General features: G+C 44.0%; 1 protein-coding gene across 3 annotated transcripts in view; it reads left to right on the top strand.

The window, feature by feature from the left end:
• ARID4B (AT-rich interaction domain 4B) overlaps positions 1-18,403 on the top strand; it is a 172,213-nt gene that overhangs the window by 36,216 nt on the left and 117,594 nt on the right. For all 3 annotated transcript variants that reach the window (XM_045010207.1, XM_045010205.1, XM_045010206.1), the window contains exons 4-5: positions 9,138-9,203; positions 11,451-11,541. In XM_045010207.1, the coding sequence (XP_044866142.1) occupies positions 9,138-9,203; positions 11,451-11,541 (157 nt within the window). The remainder of the gene's footprint in view (positions 1-9,137; positions 9,204-11,450; positions 11,542-18,403) is intronic.

Raw genomic sequence — 18,403 nt, 5'->3', positions numbered from 1 at the left:
TTTATCTACTTCCACTGTGAAAGACATGCTTTTACATTCCAACTTGCCATGTACTAACTGTTCATATAGACAAGCCTTAAGATGAGATGTAGTTCATTTTACAAGTATCCTGAGGTAGCCATGTTAGTCTGTATCCGCAAAACCAACAAGGAGTCCAGTGACACCTTAAAGGCTAACAGATTTATTTGGGCATAAACAAAACCCACTTCTTTAGATGCATGGAGTGAAAATTACAGATGCAGGCATTATTATACTGACACATGAAGAGAAGGAGAAGAATGTGTCAGTATAATAATGCCTGCATCTGTAATTTTCACTCCATGCATCTGAAGATGTGGGTTTTTTATCCATGAAAGCTTATGCCCAAATAAATCTGTTAGTCTTTAAGGTGCCACCAGACTCCTTGTTGTTCATTTTACAATTATTTTTCCATAGGTTTATGGCAGTGCTTTTTAGGAACACATGACTTTGCCATCTAGCAGACTACTACTGCTTCAGAGAAAGGGGAAGCCTCTTCCATCTTCAGATGAAGCATCTAGTTAACTGTTAAATGCTATTCATATGTGGACAGGAATTCCTTCCTGATCCCTAAACTGTCCAGTTGATAGTTGACACAATCACTATAAATCAGATAGTCTATCTGCATGTTGTAGAGGGAATACTCGGTATAGCTTTTAAAGACTATTATAAATTAGTTAAAATACAACTAGAAGTATAGAGGGAAACTTCTGGACTTGTCTTGAGCAGTTAAGTCTATTATCGATCATCTGAGTTTGTGTGTTTGAATAATTGTACTAGGAAAGTGCCTCCTCAAGTTTTCTTATCCATGCCTATGAAAAACCCAGTGGAGAAAGCTAGGAGGGATCAAGAATTAAGGAAAACTCAGTGCTGTAATACTATCTGTTGCTAAATTGCATCTGAGCTATTGTGACAAAACACTTCATAGAATAATGAATCTTCAAGAAAATATTTTTCACACTATAGCTCAGCTGAAATCTAGGAGCATATTGTTACAGTACTGAGCTTTTCCATAAGTGCTCTTGATCCCTGCTAGATCCCTCCATTGAGTTGCATGGTTGGAATAAATGAAACACCAAATTAAGTTTTCGTCGTCGTTGTAGTGAGCACTTGACTGTTTCCTGCTATTACTGACTTGGATTATAAAGTGTTTGACTCCAGTTGCATGCTTTAGCTCTGTATAGACAGCCACTGCCTTAGACTCTCAGCTGGTGTCTGCTATAATGGTAGACAGCTAACACTTACACCAAAATGTAGGATGTGTTTTAAAAAAACTTTAACGAAATATAGTGCTAACAGACCAGTTCATGAAGTTGTTGCAACATGAACAGTTTAAGAATTTCTCCTCCAGCTTAGTGAAATCTGTGTTAGGAAACCTCTCCAGCGTCCCTAAGCATTTAATATAATTTGACCTTATTTATGAAAAGTTTGCATTTACGGAATAGCTTAGACATTCTGTAAAAGGAAGCTGCCTTCCGTATGAACAAACAATGAGTGGAAAGTATAAACTTACACCTTATTCAGGGCTGGCTCCAGGCACCAGTGCAGGAAGCAGGAGTTTGGGGTGGCCAATTGAACAGGGCGGCACGTCCGGTCTTCGGCGGCAATTTGGTGGCGGGTCCCTTGGTCCCTCTTGGAGGGAAGGACTGGCCACCGAATTGCCGCCGAAGAATGAAGTGGCGTGGTAGAGCTGCCACCGAAGTGCTGCCGATTGTGGCTTTATCTTTTTTTGTTTTGTTTTGTTTCCCCCTTCGCCGCTTGGGGCGGCAAAAAAGCTGGTGCCGGCCCTGACCGTATAGATCTGATGAAATGATAGACACAGGAAAGGCAGCGAGGGTGGTATACAAGTGAGATCCACTAGAATGTGCTGTGAAAACCTTCCATAAAAAGTTAACACAAAACGGATTTTATTGCCTGAAGATTACCTGAAGCATCTCCTTGAAGTGGTAGAATAAGTCTTTATTGCCTCTATCTTGTTTTATTAACATCAGAAAACATCCACTACCTGCCCCAGTTAAAATCTTAATAATAAAACCGTTTTATACAAGAACTACAAGGACATTTTAATATGGATAATATCAGGTTCACAGAGGCTGAGGCAGAATTTAACACAAGGGGCAATAAACCACAGTTTAGTTAATCTGAGATGTTGGTGTCCATGGTTGTGACAGGTGCAGTCATAGCAGGACCAAAGGATGCAGTAGGGTGAAGTGACTCCATCTCCACCAACTGTCTCGTGTATGTGATAAGCAACTATGAAAAAGTAACTCCACTTGAACCCTCCATACAATGATCCGCTACACTGTAACCTGTGGGGAGTTTCCGAAGCCTGCATACATGCTCTGGTCAGATCTGCCTACACCATGTGTACAAGGAAGAGTACTGCCCTGACCCGTTGAACTACCATTGCCTTTAGATCCTGTGGGAAGGACTTAACTCCACTCATTAGTTTTTGTATGATTAACACAATGGAATCATAGTTACAGGTCACTTTCTAGGCTGGGATTTGGTTTTTTTTTTTTTTAACTTACTTAAAGGCTTCTTATATTTTTCATTCTAGTAGTGATATTTTAAATGGCATTTGCTGGTTATTTCTTTAACGGCATGATTGAGTTTAAAACTGTTAAATATAATTAAGTACAGGAATTGTGTTAAAAGTAAAATAAAAAACTTGACTTGCAGTTTCTGTAATGTTTCCAGCCTTCCTTGATAAATAGCCACTACCACTAAGTAATATTTTCCTTGAGTGGTAGCTTTATACAGATTTCACTGCATCAATTCAACCACACTGTGCTAGTGCATAAAAACCTGAAAGTGAAATAGGCTAGAAGCTTACTATAAGTAGATGATACTAACTTACTTTTATGGTCCAAACTACCATGATTGTTAGCTTCTTGGGGCAGTGACTGTCTCTTCACTACCCATTTATGCAGTCTGGGACAATAGAGTCCCAGTACCTATTTGGGACCTTTCAGTGCTACAGCAATACAAGAAATTAAAATAGACTAAAGTAAAACAGTGATGTTCCTAAGTCTATTTTAAGTTTGAGATGTTTAACAAATAAGGAATTTTAAAAGTTCTTTAATCTAACAGTGACCCCTAATTTTCCCAAAAGTTATTCAACTCTTTCTGGCACACTTTTGATTTTTCAAGATTTTCAACTGACACTTGGCCATATGGGAATTTTTCATCACCAACTGACTTCTTCTGAAGTTTTTGGTAGCTTGCTTCCTGCATATTTCCCTACCCCCAGTTGTTTGTAGCCTCTACTCCAGTCTCCTATCACACATAAGGGAGTCATCTTCATTTTAAGCAATCCTACCTTTCTTACCAGGGAAATCAAAATTATCTTTATAACATGAATTTTAGCTTGCCGATTCTGTTTAAATGTCATCAGCATGGTCTATTTTACATAATTCATGTAGGAAGAGAAACAGGCTTTTCAGGGCTAGAAATGACTTACTTGATATATAAGAAGTAGTTTTAGCTGTTCTCTTTTCCTCTCCTCCCCATTTAACTTAGTGGTGTATTTCTAGAGGTGGTTGTATGGTCTTGTATAAAAAAAACCTTATATAAAAGGCACAAGAATTTAACATAATTTAAGTTTTTCAACAAAGAACCATTATTTCTGCATCAACTTCCATTCAACTCAGTAAACTGAATTAAATATTAAAGCAAATAATCAGTTCGGTATTTTTTGTTAGTAGTATTGAAGTCATTTTTAGAATGTCTCACTTTTACACTTCCCCCAAGTCTTACGGGTGCTACAGAATTTTGTAACAGTGCAATCGTATTATAAAAATTGAAGTGGGAGACAGCTGAGATTTGGAGCAGTTTGGATTCTAAAAGGTGTAAGAGGCAGTGAAGTTTCATGGTTCAGGAAGCAGAGGCTTTTGGAATGGAGATGGTGGCTCATTTCTTCCCCCCTTCCACCAGATGATGTTGGGCCTGAACTTAGTTTTACCCAGCGAATATGGCAGTTCTCCCCTCTTTACCCTATCTCCATTATAAACTGCTGCACCCAAGCTAAGCATGTTAGTTGGATGTTTTTAGTGATCATTTTTTAAATAGTTATGATATGTAAATAATCTTAATTAGGCTTCAGTTAGTGCTTAATTAAGATGAATGAGGGCAGTTCATACTTTGAGCTATTTTTCAGCTAGTTCAGTTACAGACTTGACACACCATTGCTAAAGTAATTTCCTTCCCAGCAGTAAAGGCTAGAAACTTAATTTAAAAAAAAAAGTTAGTTTTTTTCTTCCAAAATCTCTGGCAAGGGGTGGTTGTATCTTTAACTATTTTGTTAGCATTAGACACAAGGCCTCCTACATGTCAAGGTTCTGGACCATTAATTGTTGGCACGTCAGCACTGAATTATAAAAAACCCAAATACAGTGTTATATATACAGATAACTTCATGACTATCTTCCTTCACTTACTCTTTTGTAAGTAGGATACAAGAGTCTAAGTTCCTCCTGGTGAACGTGGTGTTTCTAGTGCAGAGGTGGGCAAACTACGGCCTGCGGGCCACATCCGGCCCACGGGACCATCCTGCCCATCCCTGAGCTCCCGGCCGGGGAGGCTACCCCCCGGCCCCTCCCCTGCTGTTCCCCCTCCCCTGCAGTCACGCTGCCGTGTGGGGAGCACTCTGGCCTGCCGCTCATTCTGGGCTGCGCGGCTTGTGCCTGCCAACCTCCCAAGCTTTCCAATAAGCCAGTCCTGCCACTCTGAGCGGCATGGTAAGAGGGCGGGGAGCGGTGACGTTGGATAAGGGTAGGGGGTCCCCAGGGGCAGTCAGGGGACAGGGGGCAGTTGGATAGGATGAGGGGCAGTCAGAGGACAGGGAGTAGGGGGCGGTTGGATAGGGTGGAGATTCTAGGGGGGTTCAGGGGACGGGGTCTGAGGGGGGGGTGGATAGGCCTGGGAGTCCCAGGGGGCCTGTCAGGGGGCAGGGGTGTGGATAGGGGTTGGAGGCTCTGAGGGGGGCAGTCAGGGGGTGGGAAGTGGGAGGGGGCGGATAGGCGGCGGGAGCCAGGCTGTTTGGGGAGGCACAGCCTTCCCTACCCGGCCCTCCATAAAGTTTCGCAACCCCAATGTGGGCCTCGGGCCCAAAAATTTGCCCACCCCTGTTCTAGTGTGTAAGAACTGTCCAGATACCTGCTTTGTCTGGAACTACAGTCCTAAACAGCCACACCTGAAACTAGACCACTTGCATGTTGAAGTACAAGGGATCCATCCTATCATTCATACTTATACAGAAACCATAATACCTAAGTTTCTCCAAGCTTTACAAATATGGGTTAAGAATTAGTCTTTAAGAAAGCTACTTGTGTCAGAATATTTCCATTTTACACAAAGTGCAGTGTGTATGTGTGATAGAGTTTGAGGGTGTAAATCCAGGCCAGTATGAGGTTGTATCACCACTTGCTGTGCTACCCTTTGTGACTGTCAGTGCTTTGCTGCTGTAGCTCCCAGCCTGGGATGCTCACAACCAGCCTACAGGCATTCAGATCACACCTCGAGTGTCTGTGCGCTAGACAGCCCTGGTTCAGCAGCTCTGACCCCTGCAGCCTGTCTACAGTCCCACTTTAGCTTCCACCAGCCTTGGTTACAACTGCAAGGTGACACACACATCCCCGACCCAGATTTACCCAAAATCATGTGCTCTGCAATGTCCAAGCCTCTCCCGAACAGTTTAGAGGAACAAACGAACCATATTATTTCTCTGAAGACACAAAAGCATATCACTGCTCAGTACCTTAATTGGGGTAAATACACCCCTTCATTTAAATAGTGCACTGAGTTGGTTTATAGTAAAAATAAAATTTATTAACAACAGGACATAGGTTAAGTGATGCCAAGTAAAAAGAATAAAGTTAGAAAGGATTACAACCCCCCAAAAAGTGAAAACATGCATCTATAAGTCTGAAACTTAATCTAGCAAGATACAGGCTTTGTGCAAGATGGCTTCTCTCACCAGTCTCCCTTCTTCCTAGCCATGGCTGACTTTTTCTCAGTCACGAAATTCCACAAAATCACAAGGGGCTGACTTCCTTTGTCTTCCTAGGTGAAAAGATCTTTGCCTAACCAGGTTTCTTACCTATATTTAGTTCCAAAGACTTCAACCCCCCCTTTGGTTGAAGGGCCCATCTTTCTCAGTTCCTAAGGGTACGTTTACACTACGAAATTAGGTCGAATTTATAGAAGTCAGTTTTTTAGAAATTGTTTTTATACAGTCGATTTCGTGTGTCCCCGCACTCACTCACTCATGCCCGTCACCCCAATCGGGGTATGGGCCGCCAACCACAGATCTCCAGAGTCCTCTATCCTGGGCCATTCGCTCTAGCTGGTTCCAGGTATAGCCCATTTTTTTGCTATCAGCCTGAAGGTCGCGTCGCCAGATGTTTCTTGGACGGCCTCTTTTCCGCTTGCCTTGGGGGTTCCACCGCAGTGCCTGTCTAGTGATGTTAGTTGGCTGCTTGCGTAGTGTATGTCCTATCCAGCCCCACCTTCTCCTTCTGATTTCTTCTCTCCTACCTGGGAAGACTGTGCAACCTAATATCAGTGAATATCCATAATTCTTTATATGGTGTTAATAAATACAATTCACAGTATTAATCATCAGCATGTCATAGACTGTGAGAAGGGATCTCACTCTGTATACAATATTACTGTATTATAAAAGTGTATAGTCTGCTGATTCAGTTGAGGTTCATCCCCTAGCTGTATAGACTAGTAAATCTTTACAACATATTCTTTGAAATATCAAACCCAGACCAAACCTCTCTCTCTCCAGCTGGGTGTAGACACCATGCTGTCTCCTCCCCCATTTGTTAGTATCAGATTTGCCTCCATCCCTTGTTAGCTTGATGGGTCTGTTCAGGTAATATGTAAATACATTCTCATGGTCTTTCAAAGTACTTTGGAAGTAATTCCCAGGTTGGGAAAACACATTTCTTTGTCTAGTTCACACCTGTTTACCAACTCCTCCTGGCATGCCTGGTTTAAAACACACTACAATAATAATTCTAGTATATATTCATAACTAAGGCTATGTTTTAGTCGTGGCTATTTTTAGTAAAAGTCTTGGACAGGTCACGGGCAGTAAACAAAAATTCACAGCCTGTGACCTGTCCATGGCTTTTACTATATACCCCTGACTAAAACTTGGGGGAGGGGGAGGCTGCCATGGGGCACCGCAGGTGCTGGAGGAGGGCAGCCCAGATGCTAAGGAAAGGCGGGGGGGCAGCGCACGGCCCAGAACCCCCGCTGGTGCTGGGGAGTGGGGGGTTGGTGTTGGCGGGGCCGGCAGGCTCCCTACCTGGTTCATCACCTCCCCCTCCCCAGCAGCAGCAGAGTTTGGGTGTGGGAGGGGCAGAGGGTTAGGGCACAGAACGGGGTGAGGTGGGCTCTGGGTGGCGTTTTCCCAGGGGTTCCCCAGAAGCAGCAACATCCCCCTCGCTCAGCTCCTAAGGGGAGGCGTGGCCAGGAAGCTCTGTATGCTGCCTCCTCCCAGAGCAAAGGCTTCACATCTCCTATCGGCCAGGAACCACGACCAATGGGAGCTGCAGGGGCGGTGCCTCCAGGCGGAGGCAGTGTGCAGAGCTGCCTGGCCACACCTCCACCTAAGAGCTGAGTGAGGGGGATGTCACTGCTTCTGTGGAGTCCCCCAGGTAAGCACCACTCAGATCTTGCCTCACTCTGTCCTGTACCCCAACCCCCTCCACACCCAAATTCTGCTGCTGGGGTGGAGGGGGCGCAGTGGCCAGAAACTGCCGCTGCAAAAGTCACGGAGGTCACGGAAAGTCACAGAATCCGTGACTTCCATGACCTCCGTGACAAACTCACAGCCTTAATCATAACTCTTAATCCCCATAGCACACATACATTTACACAAGAATACTAATGATCAGTGAGTTGTTTGTACAAAATATGCCTTGTGGTATCATTTAAAAACTAGGATTATTGCAGTTGTATGTATGGTGTGAATACAGGGGTGCTTAGTGTCAAAGTGCCAGTCCAGTGACACTCAGTATGAAGAGTCAGAATGCAAAGTAGTTTGATTCACCTGAACTATGCATTTCTGGGCTTCATAAAGTCTATTTAAATGTTTTAGTGTTTGCAGTTTAGAAAACTGCACTACTCATGATTTCCTACCCACCAAAAAAAAAATTAACTCTAGCTTACCTAAGTATTTCCCCCCTGAGCAACGTATGAATGCATGCATAGAATAAAGCATTGTTGCCTTATACCCAAACAATCCTCCAAGAAGTCTGCATGGTATTTACCTTTAACGGGACAACGACAACTTAACACTCCTCTGAAAGTTTACCTAGGCTTTGTCTACACTACACAGCTTTTAGCTTAAAAGTTGGGCAGTGTAAATGCTGTTTGTCGGCACTTTTGCCGACAAATAATTCCACCCCCTACGAGCGGGAGTTCGTGTTGTCAACAGGAGAGCGCTGCTGGTGGCAAAACTTTTGTCTTTCTGGTGGGGCTTTTTTTGAGTGGCAGCGTAGGCAAAGCCTGACTGTTACAAGTAACACTTAAGATCACCAACTGAGAGGCTAGAGAATTCTGTTCAGCTTGTGCATTTGGCAGCATGTTGTCTATAGCCACTTTTACCACTTCCACACAGAGTTTCCTCTGTTTTACATGTATCTTTCACTCAACAATGGGGAGAGAATCAAAACAAAAGTGTGATTGTAGAACCATAAACTGAGGCCAGGAGTACAATCTGAAGCTATTTTTTTAAAGTTATAAATTTAAATAGAACCATTGCTTTAAGGACTATGTTTTGGGTCTAAATATGTTGACTTTATCCTTTTATTTGACTGATCAACCGTTTTAGATTGCACCAGTTAAAATCTTTATGCAAAGTTTGTTTTTTTAAAAGTGTTTCTTTGCATCAAGGTCACTTGCAAAATAACTTCTTGGAAGTGTTTAAAGTTATCTGGTAAAACAAAAATATCTCAGTGACAGAGCTTCAGCAAATTGAACAGCTACAGGAGGCTGGTTGAATGCAAGATGAGAATTAGAGAAAAAGGAGTACTTACGCTTTCATGTACTTACGCTGCTAAACTGTATCAAGTGATTGTTAGTTGAATTATATTTTCTAGGTAACATTTAGACATGATTCTTCAACAGTGGAAGTGCAGGATGACCACATAAAGGGCCCATTAAAGGTAATACATTTTTTGAATTTCAGTAGAATTCAAAGTCACTTATCAAAATGTTTTGATAGTTATGCCTATTTAAGGTTACACTTTTCTTTTTTGGGAATACTGATTAGCAAGATAGAAGTCTTTCTATAGGGATGAGAATTTAAAGAGTTTTTAAATATGTAGGGTATGATATGGAAATCTGTGGCTGGTCTGAACATACAGTCCTGCCATGACATAAGCCCGTTCCATTGCCCATTGCAAAGAGCGAAACCCAGTACTGCCAATGTAGAGTGACAAGGTATAAAGGTAATTTGTTTAGCAGATTCCCTGCTAACCACAGGGAGAGGTTAACAAGAAACTAGCCATCACCCTGAATATTAAGTAGATCTAGCCGATTCATTTTAAGATTTCTACCCTGCTGCCAGGGGAGAAAACAAAGCTCAGTTGAAGTGCTTGGTCACAAATCTTTTTTGACCAGCTTGCAGACGTTTTGGTGCCTTCCTACCAGAAGTGGAGTAATTGTCAAATCACACACCCAATTTCCGTTTTTATGTGGGCTCCTTAAGAACACGAGGGATGTCTCTGTTTCCCTGGAAAAATCTTAGAGCCACACCTATTAGTTCTCTACCAGATCAGGAGATGTTAAATTGATAAGTCAATGTTTAAATTGATTTTAGTATTCACAGGCATTTGCACTAGTTTAAACCTGTCCTTACAGATTTTAAAATCTATATCCACTTTGTTTAGTTCAGGGCTAAATGCTCTCTAGATTATGAAAGTAAATCATGTTTATTCACAATTTTTAATAGGGTTGAGTCCTGCCAGCATGGTGAGAACTAAGACTGACATGCTTATGCCCTAACTTTTGTTGAAGCTTTATGCATATATGCTGAGCCAAAATTGAGAATTGGCATGTCACAAGGCTTGAAGGTTTTTAAATATTGAAAAAGTCTCAGATACCATTCAGTGGCTGGATGTCAGCAAACTAGCCAGCTTTCTGGCTAAAGCTGATGCAGAAACAGTCAATCAAACTGCTTACCAAGGATCATATACTGGTCACCAACCTTACAAGAGGAACCAAGCCAGTAATCCTAGGTGAACATGACACATTGACCAGTTGAATTTTTAAAAACTGAACAGTGCAACAAGATACTCTTAAGGCCTTCCACACTACAGGCAAGGAATTTTAAAGAAATAGGTCTTGTTGACTATTTTACTGAGTTAGTTTATTCAATTGTTACTAGAAGTAAAGATTTTTATAGTAATGGGAGAATTAACTTATGTTTTAGGGATGGGGCTTTTGTAAGAAGTACAACTTGCCAAAGTTGAAGTACAAGAATTTGTCAAAATATAAAATACACATTAGTCACATTCTTTCAGCTTTAATATTTCAGTGTAAACCAGTTTATATGGACTTCAGGTTTCAAATACCAATTCAGGTAATCAGATAATCTTCCTCTTGAAGCCTTTAGTGACAGTTTTTTTTTAAAGAAGATCCTACTGGCTCAGATTTTCCAGTTAAGTGTAGTTTGATGAAAGGAAAGCTGCTTCTTACCTCTACCTCATAGGGCCTACACCTCCCTCTCTGTGTTCAACAAAACACAGAAGCAGATAAGGATAGTAAAGGGAAAAATAAAAGTGGACAGAAGGCATGAGTAGTAGAGGAACAGTATTGAAGGAAGCTGCAAAGCAAAAATGGTTGACATGATTTGTCTTTTGCAAAGACTAGTGGAGAGACTAGGCTTCTAGTGCTCTCGGTCTCTTAATCTTCATATTGCATCCTTCCTCTGGAGATGAAGGGGATGTGAGCACTCAGTGTATAACTGATAGGCTTTTTGGCTTGAAGCTAAAAAGTTTGATTGGTTCTGTTTTTAGTCACTGTTGCTTTGGAAAAAACTCAGCTGGATGATTTGAACTGGCAAGCTGTTCTACAAGAGAATGACATAACTCAAAACAGTTCTTATTCCCCACTTGCTGGCAGCAAAGAATGAACCATATTCAGTTATCTGGATTGGTTTGGAAAAATAAAGTAACAAATTTACAAATATAATTTTGAGCGACGGTAAAAGGTAAAGTATATTTAACTGTGCAAAACTAGAAATCCAGTGCACCTGAGGAACACAAGATTGGACCTGTTCTAAGCAAAGTATTTATAGCATCTTACCCTAATTAAGATTTGCTGATTTAAAATATTTTTTACAGTCCTAATTCATATGAATTAACTGTTTGAAAGTTCTCAAAAGTTAAGTAGCTTTTATATTATTTTAGGTAGGATCTGTTGTAGAAGTAAAGAATCCAGATGGAACTTACCAGGAAGCTGTCATCAACAAATTAACAGATGCAAGTTGGTATACTGTAGGTAAGAGAAATGGATAACTATGTCCTCAAACTTGAAAGTACACCTCAGAAAAACATAACCGCTTATCCAAAGATTAGCAACACTCGATCTGTTTTAAATTTGAGAAAATGCCTTTGGGCTATAAATGTATTTAGAGAATATTCTCGGTGGGAAGTACTTAATAAAAACAAGACTTTGTATCTGTAGAAGCAGTTGTTTAACAGTGTTCCCTGTGCCGCACACTTTTGTCGAGATGATTTGGTACTAGCATATGGACAGGCTTAAGCTCACGCTTTATGTACTGCAGGTAGTCCCATTTGAAGTCGATGGAACTGTGTAAAGTTAAGCACATGCATAAATCTTTACAGGATTAGCACCATATAGAAAATTACATACTTGAGTACTTTTAAATAGCAAATAGGTAAACACTAGACCAGTAGACAAAGTTATTCAAAGTTGAATTGTCTCATATTTAAAGAGATTCACTCTCAAAAATGAGTTTTCTGACAAGATAAACATGTTTTATTAGTCTAGAAAAGCAGTTTTCAAACTGTGGTACATATAGGTTGGTTTAATCAGAATAAGAATCCAATCTAACTACACTGATAAATTGTGAAGGTAGTACACCAAATATTTTAGTTTTAGCTGTGGTACATTAGGTCCTTGTTTGAGAACTATTGGTCTGGACTCCAGAATAATATGCTATATTGTACCTGCTTTTGAGAGTAGTTAGAAATAACTTATGATGATTTGAAGTATTACAACAACTGCAGTAACAGTTTACAGTACTTATTTTCCCCTAGTTTAGAACAAGGCTAAAAGCTATCATAGCTCCTTTAAACAAGCACATAACAATGTTGAATCTTCCTTTAGTTTTTTCCATTATCTAATCAAGTCCTAAAACATTTTTTCTGATGACTTAGTCCAAGTGCCCTAGCAAAGCTTGCTTTCTGTATGCCCAGTTCAGATGGCCCTCGCTTTTCACTGCTGTTTCCATGGCACATCAACCAGTCTATGAGAGGTAGAAGGGTAGAGTACATGGAAAACTAGTTTTTCAAGTCTCAGGAACCAATACTGTCCTTTACACAGCCCTAAATATGGGAAAATTAGAAAGCACCAATTAAGGGTTTTTAAAAATCTTTATTATTATTATTTATTAGTTATTACTACAGTAATATGAAAAATGCAACTTTAAGTGAAACGATGTTAAGCGAAACACACACACACACACACACACACACACACATTTTAAACAAACAATTTAATACTATACACAGCAATGATGATTGTGAAGCTTAGTTGAGGTGGTGAAGGCAGAGGGTAGAAGAGGACGGGATATTTCCCAGGGAGTGCCTTTCTGCTAAATGATGAATTAGCACTTGGCTGAGTGTGTGTGTGTGTGCGTGTGTGTGTGTGTGAGAGAGAGAGAGAGAGAGAGAGATGAGCATTGCCCCTTTAGGTATGCAGATCCCACTCTAAGTACATTGCCTTTTTAAGTAGATCAGCAAGTTGAGACAGCAGCTGCTGCTAGCAAGCTGCCACCATCCTGAGTCCTGTCGTGTCCCCCTCCCCCCCCCCGCTCTATAGAGATGGGGTAAGCGAGGGGCAGGAGCAGGGGGGGGACACCCTGACAGCCCCCTTCATCCCCCCCGCACAGTAAGCAGGAGGCTCCCGGGAGCAGCTCCAAGGCAGAGGGCAGGAGCAGCACATGTCAGTGGGGGGAGAGACAGCTGAACTGCCCAGCAATTGATAGCCTGCTGGGCAGCTGCCGCACAGGGAACTTAGGGGAGTGGGGAGCTGATGGGGGGCTGCCGGTCCACCCTGGTTCCAATCCCCCACCAATAGGCTGCTCTTTCTGCAAGCAGTGAACAAAGCAGGCGGCTGCCAAACAACATAATAAGTGATCATTGTGCAACTTTAAACAAGCATGTTCCCTAATCTATCAGCAACGTAACAACGAAACAACGTTAACCAGGATGACTTTAAGTGAGGAGTTACTGTACTGAGAAGCTTGTCCACTCCCCCACCCCCCACCCGAGCTTCATAATACAAAGAGATTAGGGGGAGACTGACTGATTGGCAGTTTTTTAAGGTGAAAGCTCCCCTTGACAGGTAGGCCTGGTCTACACTAGGCGTTTAAATCGGTTTTAGGAGCCTAAAACCGATTTAACGCCACAACCGTCCACACTAGGAGGCACCTTATATCGATTTTAATGGCTCTTTAAATCGGTTTCTGTACTCCTGCCCGACGAGAGGAGTAGCGCTAATATCGGTATTAACATATCGGAATAGGGTTAGTGTGGCCGCAATCGACGGTATTGGCCTCCGGGAGCTATCCCACAGTGCACCACTGACCGCTCTGGACAGCATTCTCAACTCGGATGCACTGGCCAGGTAGACAGGAAAAGCCCCGCGAACTTTTGAAATTCATTTCCTGCTTCCCCAGCGTGGAGAGCTCATCATCACAGGTGACCACGCACAGCTCATCAGCACAGTTAACAATGCAGTCTCCTGAGAATCGAAAAAGAGCCCCAGCATGGACCGCTCGGGAGGTAATGGATCTGATCGCTATATGGGGAGAGGATTCAGTGCTAACAGAACTGCGTTCCAAAAGACGAAATGAAAAAGTATTTGAAAGAATTTCTAAGTCTATGACGGATAAAGGCCACAGCAGGGACTCCGTGCAGTGCAGAGTGAAAGTTAAGGAGCTCAGACAAGCCTACCAGAAAACCAAAGAAGCAAACGGAAGGTCCGGGGCAGGTCGAAAAACATGCCGCTTCTATGCTGAGCTGCATGCAATTTTAGGGGGCTGCGCCACAAGTACCCCACCCCTGACCGTGGATTCCGAGGTGGGGGTTGTAATCTCTGCCATGTCAGACGGGGAAGATGAAGATGAAGAAGAGGAGGAAGACCTCGCAGAGAGCACACAGCACTCCGTGACCCCCAGCAGCCAGGAGCTTTTTATCACCCTGACGGAATTACCCTGCTCCCAGCCCTCACAAGCAACTATTCCAGAGAATGACGCCATGGAAGGGAGCTCTGGTGAGTGTACCTTTGCAAATAGCAAACAGTGTTTTTTAAGCAAGCCTTTTTTAATGATTGATTTGCCCTGAGGACTTGGGACGCATTCGCAGACAGTATAGTTACTTAGAAAAGTTTGTTAACATGTCCGGGGATTGAGAGGAAATCCTCCAGGGACATCTCGATGAAGCGCTCCTGTAGGTACTCCAGAAGCCTTTGCAGAAGGTTTCTGGGCAAAGCATCCTTGTTCCGCCCACCATGGTAGGACACTTTACCATGCCATGCATGTAGCAAGTAATCAGGTATCATTGCGTGGCAAAGCATAGCGGCGTATGGTCCCGGTGACTGCTGGCATTCAAGAAGCATGCGCTCTTTATCTTGTTCTGTTATCCTCAGCAAAGTGATATCGTTCAGGATAACCTGGTTAGAAATAAGGAATTTAAGTAAGGGGGGGTGGCCATTTTTCTACTGGGTTCGTGGAATGCAGCAGCTTAAAAAAAACACTTTCCTGCACGTAGCGAAGCGGGGGGAGGGGAGGAGTGAAATGCCGATGATCTTTTCTGTTTGGTCACCGGCGAGGCGATCTTCCCCAAGCTACCGGACAAGCAGTGGGTGGGGGGGAGGGGGAAGGTTGTTGATTAGCAGGGAGCTAGCGTGGTATTAGCCATGCGTTGGGGGGGGAGGGGTAAATCACTGAGACAGTGGCTTACCATGGCCGCATGCAAGCTGAATCCTGATGCCTGGACCTGTGTCTGAGATCTGTAACCCAAGAGTTGCAAGCAGGCACTATTAAGATGAAAAATGCGACCTTGTAGGGAAATCACATGTGCTATGTAAGGTGAATAGTGCTTTTCACTGTGAAAGAGTATAACCATTGTTCTGTAAAATGTATCTTTCTAAATATTTATCTCCCTCATGCAGCTGCAAATATTTCAAGCGTCCCTCCTCCATCCCAAAGGCTAGCACAGATAAGGCGGAGGAAAAAGAAGACGCGAGATGAGATGTTCTCGGATATTATGGAAGTTACACGCAATGAAAGAGCTCATCTGAATGAGTGGAAGGACGTGGTTTCAAATTACAGGAAAGAGGCCAGTGAACGTGAGGACAGGAGGGATGAACGTGAGGACAGGAGGGACAACCGAGATGAGAGGTGGCGGCAGGAAGACCGGCAGGAAAATCAGCGGTGGCGGCAGGAAGATCAGCGGTGGCGGGATGCAACTCTGGGGCTGCTGCGTGATCAAACTGACATGCTCCGGCGTCTTGTGGAGCTTCAGGAACGGCAGCAGGATCACAGAGTGCCGCTGCAGCCCCTGTATAACCACCCTCCCCCCTCACCATGTTCCTTAGCCTCCTCACCCAGACGTGTAAGAACGCGTGGGGGGAGGCTCCGTGCACCCGCCCACTCCACCCCCGTGGACAGCCCAACCAGAAGGATGTCGTTACTCTGAATTTTATTTTTTTAATGGCCTTCTCCATCCCTCCTTTCCTCCTCCCAAAGCACACCCTTACTTCTCTCCCTCTTTTTATAATGAATCAATAAAGAATTCATGCTTTTTAAATGAGTGACTTTATTTGCATAAGTAAGCTGTACTCGAAGGGGGAGGGGGAGTTGCTTACAGGGACTGAGTCAATCAAGGGGGTTGGGTGTTCATCAACAAACACAGCAGTCACACTGTACCCTGGCCATTGATGAAGCTCGTTTTCAAAGCTTCTCTGATGCGCACCGCTTCCTGGTGTGCTCTTCTAATCTCCCTGGTGTCTGGCTGCGCGTAATCAGCGGCCAGGTGATTTGCCTCAGCCTCCCACCCCGCCATAAAGGTCTCCCCCTTACTCTCACAGAGATTGTGGAGAATACAGCAAGCAGCAATAACATAGGGGACATTGGTTTGGCTGAGGTCTGAGCGAGTCAGTAATGTGCGCCAGCGCGCCTTTAAACGGCCAAATGCACATTCCACCACCATTCTGCACTTGCTCAGCCTGTAATTGAACAGATCCTGACCACTGTCCAGGCTGCCTGTGTATGGCTTCATGAGCCATGGCATCAAGGGGTAGGCTGGGTCCCCCAGGATAACGACAGGCATTTCAACATCCCCAACTGTTATTTTCTGGTCTGGGAAGTAAGTCCCTTGTTGCAGCCGTTTAAACAGAGTAGTGCTTCTGAATACGCGAGCGTCATGAACCCTCCCTGGCCATCCCGCGTGGATGTTTGTGAAACGTCCCTTGTGATCCACCAGTGCTTGCAGCACCATTGAAAAGTACCCCTTCCGGTTTACGTACTGGGTGCCCTGGTGCTGCGGTGCCAAGATAGGGATATGGGTTCCATCTATCGCCCCCCCACAGTTAGGGAATCCCATTGCAGCAAAGCCATCCACTATGGCCTGCACGTTTCCCAGAGTCACAACCTTTCGTAGCAGCAGCTTAGTGATTGCTTTGGCTACTTGCATCACAGCAGCCCCCACAGTAGATTTTCCAACTCCAAATTGATTCCCGACTGACCGGTAGCTGTCTGGCGTTGCAAGCTTCCACAGGGCTATCGCCACTCGCTTCTCTACTGTGAGGGCTGCTCTCATCTTGGTATTATGGCGTTTCAGGGCAGGGGCAAGCAAGTCACAAAGTTCCATGAAAGTGCCCTTACGCATGCGAAAGTTTCGCAGCCACTGGGAATCGTCCCACACCTGCAACACAATGCGGTCCCACCAGTCAGTGCTTGTTTCCCGGGCCCAAAATCGGCGTTCAATGGATAGAATCTGCCCCATTACCATCAGGATCTCCAAAGCGCCGGGGCCCGCGGTTTGAGATAATTCTGTGTCCACGTCCTCATCACTGTCATCGCCGCGCTGCCGTATCCGCCTCTTACTCGCCTCGGTTCGAAGGTCCTGGTTCAGCATATACTGCACGAGAGTGCGCGAGGTGTTTAAAACATCCACGATTGCGGTATGGAGCTGAGCAGGGTCCATGCTTGCTGTGCTATGGCGTCTGCACGGTTCACCAAGCAAAAAAGGCGCGAAACGGTTGTCTGCCGCTGTCAGGGAGGGAGGGAGGGGTGAGGCTGTACCCAGAACCACCCGCGAAAATGATTTTTGCCCCATCAGGCACTGGGATCTCAACCCGGAAATGCCAAGGGGCGGGGGAGGCTGCGGGAACTATGGGATAGCTACGGGATAGCTACCCACAGTGCAACGCTCCAGAAATCGACGCTAGCCTCGGACCATGGACGCACACCACCGATTTAATGTGTTTAGTGTGGCCGCGCACACTCGATTTTATAAAATCTGTTTTACAAAACCGGTTTATGCAAATTCGGAATAGTCCCGTAGTGTAGACGTACCCTTAGTCTCTCCCATCACATAGGTTAATGTTGCTGTGGGGATCTTATGCATGGACCATGTTTTCAGCTGATCTAAAAGAAGCTTATTTTGGACTCCATGACATCTAACATTTCTAAACTGGTAGACTAATCTGTTACACACAGGGACGCATAATATAAAACAAGATTTATAATACATTCATGCACATCATTAGCTGCACTTATGCATAAAGAAAAATATTAGCAATTGTGACCATTTATTATTAAGGGTTGCTAATTGTAAACTGATGCTGGAGAACTGGCAGATGAGAACTGACTTCAGGAAGTGTGTGCTAAGTAAAGTTCTGAGCAGAGTGATAGTTCTTCTTCGAGTGCTTGTCATGTCCATTCTATTCTAGCTGTGTGTGCACCCATGTGCGCAGTCGTTGGAGAGTTTTGCCTTAGTGGTATCCGTAGGGTCGGCAGTGACACCCCCGTGAGAGCCGCGCCCAGGCGCTGGTGTATAGGTGCCACCGACCCTACACCCTCTCAGTTCCTTCTTACCGCCTGTGGCGG

Source organism: Mauremys mutica, chromosome 3, assembly GCF_020497125.1.
Source record: "Mauremys mutica isolate MM-2020 ecotype Southern chromosome 3, ASM2049712v1, whole genome shotgun sequence".
Lineage (NCBI taxonomy): Eukaryota > Metazoa > Chordata > Testudines > Geoemydidae > Mauremys > Mauremys mutica.
The sequence above is the reverse complement of the archived record's forward strand: the minus strand, read 5'-3'. Positions and strand labels throughout refer to the sequence as shown.